Genomic DNA, 10,917 nt, shown 5'->3' with positions numbered 1-10,917 from the left:
AGGGTTAGGTCACAGGGTTAGGGTTAGGTAAAGGGTTAGGTAACAGGGTTAGGTCACAGGGTTAGGTCACAGGGTTAGGGTTAGGTCACAGGGTTAGGTCACAGGGTTAGGGTTAGGTCACAGGGTTAGGTCACAGGGTTAGGTCACAGGGTTAGGGTTAGGTCACAGGGTTAGGTCACAGGGTTAGGTCACAGGGTTAGGGTTAGGTCACAGGGTTAGGGTTAGGTCACAGGGTTAGGTCACAGGGTTAGGGTTAGGTCACAGGGTTAGGGTTAGGTCACAGGGTTAGGTCACAGGGTTAGGGTTAGGTCACAGGGTTAGGTCACAGGGTTAGGGTTAGGTAACAGGGTTAGGTCACAGGGTTAGGTCACAGGGTTAGGTCACAGGGTTAGGGTTAGGTCACAGGGTTAGGTCACAGGGTTAGGTCACAGGGTTAGGGTTAGGTAACAGGGTTAGGTCACAGGGTTAGGTCACAGGGTTAGGTCACAGGGTTAGGGTTAGGTCACAGGGTTAGGTCACAGGGTTAGGTCACAGGGTTAGGTCACAGGGTTAGGGTTAGGTCACAGGGTTAGGGTTAGGTCACAGGGTTAGGTCACAGGGTTAGGGTTAGGGTTGGGTTAGGGTTAGGTCACACGGTTGGGGTTAGGTCACAGGGTTAGGGTTAGGTCACAGGGTTAGGTAAAGGGTTAGGGTTGGGGTTAGGTCACAGGACCGGGACCAGGGGTTAGGGGATTCAAAAATTAATTAAAAAAACAAACAAAAACAACCTCAAAACATGAAAAGAACCAAACAAATCAGATGTAAGAAATGTGAACAAAATCTAAGAAACTAGTGGAAAATGTACAAGAAAATGACACTGAACTTAACAAAAATACTACTACTCCTAATACTAATACTACTACTAATAATACAGAGCAAAAATATTTTCAAAACAACAACAAAATTATATTTGTAATGTTTAAAACGGCAGATTCAGATCAGTGACGCTGGTCAGGTTTCTTCATCTGACATGTAAGAATTTCCCAGTTTGGGATCAATAAAGTAAATCTATCTAAACACTAAAACCCCTGTGGTAGTACTGCTCTACTACTGCAGTACTACTGCAGGAGTACTGCTCTACTACTGAACTAGAAATGTCCTAGTACTGAGCCAGTACTGTGGTAGTCCAGTTGTAGTATTGTTGTGGTACAGTTACAGTACAGCTGTAGTATTCTTGTAGAGGTGTTGTAGTAAAGTTGCAGTACTCACCCAGCAGCACTCCTCTGGGTGGTTGCTGGCTGTTTGCTGGCTGTTTGCTGGCTGCTTGCTGGCTGGTGAAATCTGACCTGAGGTCTGTGTCTATATTTAGGCGTGCAGAGGTCACATGACCGGCGTCCCGGCTGCCAGCAGGAGCCGAGGCGGGACAGCAGGAAGTGACATTTAAGGCTCATATTCATTTGCTTTGAATTAACAAACATTTTGACAACATTATTCCACCAGTGAAGAAGAAAAATCACAAGAAAATGACAGAAAAACATTCAGAGAATTTGAAGAGAAAAAAAGGATAAACTGCAGCTCAGCTCAGTTTCTGTTCAAATGCAGTGAAACTTTATTTAAACTGTGAGCAGCTCAGTCACTTCCTGTCAGACTAAATCAAACACAAATCTACTGGAAACTGGAACCATGTGACCAGAAACGAGGCCCCGCCCACTCAGGCAGAAAGGCGGAGCCTGACTGGTTTTTAAATCAGACGTCCTGCCAATCGAACTCATCACATTGATTATTGAAAGGTTCTGACTGTCGGCCTGATGATCAGCCGGACAGGTGATTGGTCGATCTGTAGTCCAGAGTGTGGAGATGAAGACGGCAACATCTCATTGGTTCAGCGTCTTAAACAGATGAGCCAATGAGATGCCTCGATTCAGCGGACTGGACCCAGGCTGACCAGGAGACACTTTCAAAATAAATGTTTTACATTCAAATGCAGAAGCCCCATGTTTGATATCTTATTTTGAAAATATTTGTCAGACTCAAACAAGCTGATGAACTTTAATATTTTATCTGAATATGGCTGCTGCACATTTATTCAGTCATTTTCAAATGGTTTATGCGTCTTCACACTGAAACATTTTGACATTTCCTTTTACTTTCAGTCTTGACTTGAATGTTGCTCAGCATCTTATTGACAAACAGATGATCTGCAGCCAATCAGCGTCACTTCCTGCAGCTTCACAGCAAAACCTGCCAAAGCCTGCAGTCCACATGTGTTCTTGTGGCCTGTTGTAAAATGGTGTGTGTGTGCAGACTGGGGCCTAAACAGTCTTGGAGCTGCATCAGTTGCTTTGACTGGAAAGCTGAGACTCTTGTGGATTCAATGAGCCACATTTGATTCCTGTGTGATGATGTTGGCCCCCATAGCAGCCATTTCACTGCAGGCAGAGACTTTTGTCACACTGGACGTCGCTGGAGAAAATGACCTCTAGTGACCTCTAGGAGAATCCCAGCCTCATCAGACTTTACAGACACAAACTAGAGAGCGAGGCCGTTCAGAGGAGCTCTGCTTCTCCAGCTGGACTGACAGTGAGGGCCACTTTCTGACACATTTCCACAACACAACATCCAATCACAGGAGAAACACAATGCTTACAGAAATCTGTGAAGGTCCAAAGTTTTTGACTCCAGATCCCAGCCTGAGTGTTCCTGTGCTGTTCCTCAGGGTCTCTGTGTCCTCATGTGGTGGTTTGGGGGATTTTTCACCATTTTATTAATTCTCCAGCAGCCAAAAAGAATTACATTTTCTACCAAATCTGTGCAACAAATAAAATCAACTCAAAAACAACTTATGACCCATAACTGAACATGGGAATGGCTTCATATACTGACATCATAATGTTCTAACCCTTATTCACTCTAAATTAATAACAAATAACCAAAACACGGTGTTTATTCCACATTTATGATGAGAAGAACTCGACACACAGAGCCGAGCTGCAGCTCAGATTGATCTGCAGGTTCCGGCTTTCAGATGATGCTCACCTCTAGTTGGCTTCTACTGTTGACCTTTGACCGCCGCCCGAGGCCGTCACTGATCTGGTATTTGTGTTTCTAAAGGACCTGCTGACGTAATGAAGTGGAAAATACCTCGTCCTCTTCAGCGGGTCATGTGAGCAGTGTCTCCAGATAAAAGGGGCGACAGACAAACGAGGACAGGAGGGTTTGTGCACTTCAACTTTATTCAGAGTTCGTCTCCAGGAGGAGCAGCTTCTCGCTTTGACAGGATCTCCACTTTCCCACGATACAAAACCCAACACTGTTTCACCCTTAAACTTTACATTTCTCTTTAAAAAGAACACATGAAGCAAGAAAAGCATTTCCACCACTCCAGACAGACAACACGCATGTAACACGCTCCTCATCGCCGTGTGGTCGCCATGACAACCAGCTGACTCCAGATCAGGTTGGACCGCGGTTTCCTGTAATCCTCAGTAATCCAGATGAAACCAGGACTGACCTCCGACCTGCAGGCTCAGCAGTGACCCACGCTGATTTTTCAGCGCCAACACAGATTATTAGTAATCCAGGAGATCAATAAAGATACTGAAGGTCGCTATCCGTTTGTGGTAAATTTGAAAACTGTAGTGTCAAAATTTAGTTTCACAGTAGAAGCACCAACACAAACCTTTGAACTAACAAATGCTAAATTCTCATTAGTAAAGAAAAAAACGCAAAAAAAAAAAGAAACAAAGAAATGAGAAGAAAACAGAAGATTAGCAAACGCACAAAAGAAAAGACAAAGAAAAAAATCCCAAGAAAACTATATTTCTAACGATTACACTGATAATATTGAACATGATGCTGGATCAGACCTGCTGGGTTTGAATCGTCTGGAGCTGAAGTGAAGACCGGCCTCCTGGCACATTTAAAACTAACCCAGTCAAAAGAAAACAAAATGAAAAAGTGAATATGGGCCTGATAAATCGGCCGGGGCTGATGATTGGTCGATCCCTGACGGGTGGTTTACCAGGTGGGCGGAGTCTCAGTGGTTTCTCTGCTTGCTGTTGACCTTTAAATGTTTATGACACAGAGGGTTATGACATCATAACCCATGAGAGGGTCAGGTGGGATTGTTCCACCAATCACAGTGAGCCTCACCTGTGTCAGCTGTTCCTCCTGGTTTACCAGGTGAAGCCCTTATTTACCTGAAAAGCATCATTATGGATCCCACTGGAGTTCAGAACTCCTGTGGGATCAATAACGATGCGTTTTAAGCGGCTGGCATTTATCTCATCTCTACTTTAATCTGTTTGGTTCTTTCACTTGTTTTTGAAAAACATTTTAAATTGCACTGACCTTATGATTTTATGCCATAGAAATAAATTTTTTTAGGGGCGTGGCTACACCTGCTGCCAGGAGAGGCTGTGATTGGTGGAGAGGATCGCACATCACTCAGCTGGAGGAGGGGGAGGGGCTTTAGTCTGTGACATCATCTGTGGCATCACAGCGCTGGTGTGTGTTGGAAGTGACGACAAGGAAAAGACTTTGGAACTGAACTATCATTTCTGCCACGACAACAGACCAGGATGCAGCTGGAGGCTCCATTCAGTGGAGAACCCGCTCAGCCGCCGCCACGGAACCGACGGAACCGACGGAACGGGACATGGAATGTGACAGGGAGAGATTTTACCTTCAGCTTGTGGAACACTGATGATGAGTTAGTGGATTAAAAGACTGAAGGAAGTGAGCTGGTGGGATCTGATCTGATGGGACCTTCAGGCGCCGCCGGGCCGCCGGACTGATCACATTTCTACTGCAGAACCGATCAATACCAGCCTGGAGGCCTAAGTGAAGGTCTGAACCTGAACTAATTCTAACAAGACACTTGGTAAGAGTCCACACTGCTCATGCTTCTGATTATTTATGATGTTTGATTAGGATGATTACTGAGTTGTACAGTGATGACGTGGAGAAGCTGCACGGCCTTCTAATCAATCAAAGGGATTCTGGAGCGAGGAGGGCATGGAGACCTTCCTTCAAGCAGACATCTAGAAACCCTCAGCACATCATCACTGCAGGAGCTCCTCAGAGGCTTCGAGTCCCGTGAAGGTCCAGATGTTTCTGAGGCTTTTAGATGCTGCTGGGAAAATCGGAAACTCTGCATAACTGGACTTTTTTATGTATCGCTTTAAATTTGGAAGACCCTGAACATCATCTACCAGCAGCTTCAACTGAAAAACCGTCGGTCCTCAGAATCTCAGACGGGCGGCGGGTCAGACCCAGCTCCGTGCTAAGCTAAGCTAAGCTAAGCTACGCTAATACTAACCCTCCACCGTGGGAAAATAGTGTGTGTCCACAGGAAGATGACATGATCGGGAGGCGGAGCTCCTCTTCACGACCACAAGGCAACAAGGAAGTGACGGCGAACGAAGGCCTCAGACACAAAGACGAAGGAACAAGGCGAACAGGGAGCAGGTCAGTTAGTATGCACCGTCCTCACAGGGGCTGATGGGAGGGGGAGGGGCAGGGGCACGGGAGGGGGGAGGGGTTCATTTTAGATCCAGCACCATGCAGGCGGGGTTCTCCAGGTACTCCCTCCACAGGTTGGAGAAGCGACACATGGTGGCGCCGTCGATGATGCGGTGATCCGCAGACCAGCTGACCTTCATGATCTGAGCCTTGATCAGCTGACCGGCCGAGTCGAACCGCGGCAGAACCTGACGGGACAGGAAGTGACACGCCGCGTCACAGCAGACCAGGACCACATCCTGACACACACACACACACACACACACCTCCACAGCCTGCAGGTCAAACTCACTCACCTCATGCAGCACAACTTTTTAAATTTTAATCTTTTATTTGTTGTAATTTCTTTATTTCTTTACTCTGCACGGGCGGACATGTTGGCCTTGATGCTGCCGATCTGCCAGCGTGATCAATACAATCTCTGAAGATCAAAGGTGATGTGAAAATGTAACTGCTGCAATTATCCAGTGCATCGCACATCAACTCTGTGTGTGTGTGTGTGTGTGTGTGTGTGTGTGTGTGTGTGTGTGTCCCTGGACTGTCAGTCTCAAGCTGAAACCAGATCACATCTTAACTTGCAGTTTAAAGTTTTGCCACAATAGGATCAAACTAAATCTGAGACTGGAGTAAAAAATGAACAAATTTCAATTTAATTTAAAATAATTAATAGTTTTACAGTTTGATGCACATAATTTAATGGCAAACTGGGATTTAATCTGGTTGGTGAAGCCCGTCGATGTTGGTGTGTCTCACGGCTGCTGCGTGAAAAACAAGCAGCTGTTTTCCCCTGTGAGAACTCAGCCAGGGCTCTTTCACAGATTACAAGATTACATCCAGATTATGACGAGTCCCAGGTGATAGAAGGTTCCAGGTGACTGCTGGTGATGTTTCACCTGAGCACATTGTGCCACTGAACTGGTCACTGTGTGTTTGTTTCTATTTCCTGTGTGTACGTTTCTATTTCCTGTGTCCACCCCAAACGCCCCAGCATCATCAGTTCTATTCAATCTAATCTGACCTTTGACCTTCATCCCCAACACTGATCCTTTAAAATCATAATCGTATTTGTTATGAGAACTGTCTAAAACTTTATCTCTTCCATTGTTGCTGTGTTTTAGCATGGCGGCTCTCAGGTGTGCAACTCACCTGGACTTTACCCAGAGCTCCGATCGCCACTTCAGGTGGGAGAATCACCGGTTTAGCGTACGTCCCTCCAATCTGGTTGAAACAAACAAACAAACAAAAAAAAACTTCAGCTAAAATCAATTTAGCCACTGGAATCTTAGTCTGGATTAGAGTTGGAACAGAACATGTTTCAGTCCAGAGTGCTGACTCACTTCAGCCCTGCTGGAATAGTGATGTAATCTGAAGATGTAATCTGATAGTGATGATGTAATCTGATAGTGATGTTGTCTGATGATGTAATCTCACAGTGATGATGTATTCTGACAATCATGTAATCTCATAAAGTAATCTGACAGTGATGTAATCTTATAATATAATCTGATAGTGATGCAGTATATAGTGATGTTTGAGTGATGTAGTTTATGATGATGTACTTTATAGATGATGTACTTTATAGATGATGTACTTTATAGATGTAGTTTATGATGATGTACTTTAGATTATGTAGTTTATAGTGATGTACTTTCTAGTGATGTAGTTTATGATGATGTAGTTTATGATGATGTAGTTTATAGATGATGTAGTTTATGATGATGTAGTTTCTAGTGATGTAGTTTATGATGATGTAGTTTATGTGTTTATGTGATGTGTCATGATGGTGCACAGATCGGAGGAGTTCTCCTCTGACTGCAGCTCTGTGATTCGACGTTGGACTCACTGATCCGATGTTGGACAGGGTGAAGGTTCCTCCGGTCAGGTCGGCGGTGCCCAGCTGGCCGGACGCTCCCAGCGCCTGCAGGCGGTTCAGCTCCTTGGCGATGTCGAGGACGCTGAGCATCTGGACGTTCTTCACGTTGGGAACCAGCAGACCCTGGCTGGTGTCCATGGCCAGGCCGATGTTGTGAGCCGCCTGCAGCGAACACAGAGTTAACCCTGCTGACATCATCATCATCATCATCATCATCATCCTCAGCTGCTGCCTGCCCACAGGTTAGTCCGGCTGGTCCGCTGTGCCATCTCCATTAGTACGATCCAAACGACCAGAGGAAAGAGGCATGAACCAGACAGAAAGGGATTGTGGGAGCTGCGAGCGTCTCACCTTGTAGGTGATGTTCTGGCAGGCTTCGTCCACCGAGGCGTTGAGGATGGGAAACTGGAGGAGGCCGAGGGAGGCAGCCTGAGCCAATCAGAACACACCATTAACACCATCATTACCTGCTCTGTCAGTCATTAACAGCTAGACTGATCTAGATCTCGAGACTTCCAGCTGAGCACCAGCAATTTTTTGGAGGGGACACTCGGAGCAGTTCATAATTTAGCTCTGAGGCCGATGTGGAAAAGGGGAAAAAAGTGGAAGTGGAGTTCCATCATGTTCAAATCAGCTATCAGTGTTAAAAACCAACAAACTCATCAGAGCGGGACAAATGGCTGAGATATCAAATCTGCTGTGAGCACAGATCAGAGTTTCCTGTCCCGCTGAGAGGAAACGGGACAGTGATCCTGTCGTACCTTGATGAAAAACGGCATGTAGCTCAGTTTGACCCCGCGACCTTCAGCCACAGGTTTAAGCTCCGCCCTCAGCGCCACCAGGCGGGTCACATCCACTTCATCGCAGTAACCGAAGTGAGGGATCTTCAGTGCGGCGGTCATCGTCTTCACCATGGCTTTATGGAAGCCTGGACAGGACAAAAAACAGACAAGCTCTCCACCATCAGCGACAGTTTAGGATTTAGAGCCTGAGCTCCTCGTTTAGCGCTCAGGGATCAGATCTCCTCGAGGCTGCCTCCCCTGTTCTGATTGGCTCCCTGGCTTCGGGCAGCTAATCTCAGCAGCTGATTGGATTGTCAAACGCTTTAAATTACACATTTTAAATGACACATTAACCCTCTGAACCCCAAGCAGTTTTGGGGCGTTTTCTGCTCCCCTCGCATTTTGGCTCACTGTGGGCTTGTTTTTCTGCTGCACCTCTATGGAAACAGCACAGCTGTGGCTCTCACCTGAAGTCATTCAAAAATATCTTTCACACAGTATGAAAGAGTTATAGTGCCATAAATACTAAAAAATAAAAAAGGCAAACTGATTTTTTTTGATAATTTATTTTACAAAAATCAAGAAACATTGGAATAAATGTACAGAACATTTTTTCAGGTGCTCACAAATGTCACTGATCCAGGAAAAAAAAAAGTAGGGCTTCACGTGATGTATTTCCTGAAATATTAAGATTTTTCCAACCTGTATAAACTTAGGCGTTTTTACTGCCTTGTGCCCTTCCATGTTACTACTGCTGTCTACACACTGAGATTCAGTGAATTTTTGTCACGCGACTGTTGGGCTCACCTGAATCAATCAAGATGTCTCAGATCCGCTGAAGGCCGCAGAATTTTTTGTTTTTTGAATGATCTGGATTGAGCAAACGACAATTTTTTGGCGAATTTTTGAATGAAGCATGTATAATAAAATGATTTGGATGAAAAATCACTTTTTAGGCTTAGTTTCGTCCTTTTTTCTACCGCTAAACCGAAGTCGGACATGTTGCATTCAGGGACCGTCGGAAAATTCAAATTCCGACGAGAAAATAGGTTTTTAAAGCTTCCAGCTATGATAAACGACTGAATTTTGGCGATTTTTTAAAAAATACATGTCTTTCTATCCCGCCGGCGGGTTTGGGGTTCAGGGGGTTAAATGACTGTGATTCAAATATAAAACAGTACAGCAGACACTCGTATCAAAATAAACAAATAAGTAAAAAAGCAAATTACAGCTGAGCTCTCAGGAAAAAGCAGCGACTGTTTCACTCCTCATGTTTTACAGTGCAGACGTCAGGCTGTGTTGAAGCTGCTGCTCTGACTCTTCACACTGCGGTGATTCTCGTGTTCGCGTCGCTTGTCGGCAGCAGGAAACGTTCCCAAAAACACACAGCGTGCGTCCCGGACACAAAAACACCGAGCGACACGCAGAATCAGGTGAGAGATGGTATTTTCTCAGGTGTATGTTTCATCCCTGCCTGTGTGGTGATGACGCTGCGGCTCACCTGTCAGGGGCTGTGTAACGTCCTTGCCGGTGAAGACAGGTTTGGGTGTGGGCGGGGCCTGCGGCATGGCGGCCGGCGGGCTCTTCGGCGCGGCCGCGGCTGCAGGTGGAGGCCGAATCTCCTGGAAGGGAGCCGGAGGCAAGATGGCGCCCGTCTGCTTGGACAGGAAGTTGAGGATGTCCTCCTTCAGGATTCGGCCGTCTTTCCCGGTCCCGACCACTTCGCTCAGTTTGATCTGAAAGGTCAAAGGTCATCACAAACACCATCAGCAGAACAGAAAGTCACTGACACGGGTTCAGTTTGGAGCTGCCTGTTGTCACCATGGAAACAGCAAGGTCAGGAGAAACTGTCAGACGTTTGATGTGCGAGGAACCTGAACCTGAACCTTACGTTGTTCTCCATGGCGAGGCGTCGCACGGCGGGCGTGGCCTGTGTCTTCAGACCTTTGATCTCCTGGTGTGTGTGTTCATCATGAGCCATGGCCGGAGTCTCCACCACGTCCTCCTCCTGGGTCAGCTCTGCACCGCACCCAGCAGCAGAAGAAGAAAAGTCATGAAGCAAAAACACACAAAGCATGAAGCGACACGACGCCAAGTACAACAACAGGACACGTAAAACGACCCCAAACGGCAGGAGGTCACATCAGATCTCGGTCGGGACATGAAATTCTGAAAAATCCGTCTATTGGGCAAAAATAATTCCCATGCGTCTCTGATTACAACAGATCAATAACATGATTATTAGTATTTTTATTATTTTTAACGCACTATCAGGTCAGCAAAAGATCAACTGTGGTCAACTTCAACGTTGAGTTTTGAAGAGTTTTTTTTGTCGTGTGTGTGTGTGTGTGTGTGTGTGTGTGTGTGTGTGTGTGTGTGTGTGTCCTCAGGTATCAGAGGGATGAGATGAAGCCAGGTGAAGTGGATGAATCGTCCTGTGGTGTTGCAGGTGTCCACACCTGTCCGCTCTCACCTGGACTGGACTCCGTCTCGATGTCCACCAGCGGCTTGCCCACCAGCGCCGTGGCGTCCACGTCGTAGTACAGCTTCCGGATCACGCCGTCGTAGCGGCTGGTGATGGTGACGGACGCTTTGTCGCTCTGAACCTCGCAGATGCTGTCGAACTGGGACACCTTGTCTCCCTCCTTCACGTACCTGAGAAAACACACACACACACACACACACACACACACACACACACACACACACACACACACAGCCCTTCAGGCTCAGCTGTGAGGAGCACCAAAGATTTATTAT

The 10,917-nt window shown here is 46.3% G+C and overlaps 1 protein-coding gene across 1 annotated transcript in view; it reads right to left on the bottom strand.

Annotated features, from left to right (window-relative positions):
• Positions 1 to 3,194: 3,194 nt before the first annotated feature.
• The window catches only part of dbt (dihydrolipoamide branched chain transacylase E2), a 13,120-nt gene continuing 5,397 nt past the window's right edge, over positions 3,195 to 10,917 (bottom strand). The window contains exons 4-11 of the mRNA XM_030048759.1: positions 10,631 to 10,812; positions 10,049 to 10,176; positions 9,659 to 9,893; positions 8,137 to 8,303; positions 7,727 to 7,804; positions 7,346 to 7,537; positions 6,649 to 6,720; positions 3,195 to 5,690 (exon numbers count right to left, since the gene is read on the bottom strand). Of these exons, the coding sequence (XP_029904619.1) occupies positions 5,523 to 5,690; positions 6,649 to 6,720; positions 7,346 to 7,537; positions 7,727 to 7,804; positions 8,137 to 8,303; positions 9,659 to 9,893; positions 10,049 to 10,176; positions 10,631 to 10,812 (1,222 nt within the window). The 3' untranslated portion in view covers positions 3,195 to 5,522. The remainder of the gene's footprint in view (positions 5,691 to 6,648; positions 6,721 to 7,345; positions 7,538 to 7,726; positions 7,805 to 8,136; positions 8,304 to 9,658; positions 9,894 to 10,048; positions 10,177 to 10,630; positions 10,813 to 10,917) is intronic.

Source organism: Myripristis murdjan, chromosome 4 (genome assembly GCF_902150065.1).
Source record: "Myripristis murdjan chromosome 4, fMyrMur1.1, whole genome shotgun sequence".
In the NCBI taxonomy this organism is placed as follows: domain Eukaryota; kingdom Metazoa; phylum Chordata; class Actinopteri; order Holocentriformes; family Holocentridae; genus Myripristis; species Myripristis murdjan.
The sequence above is the reverse complement of the archived record's forward strand: the minus strand, read 5'-3'. Positions and strand labels throughout refer to the sequence as shown.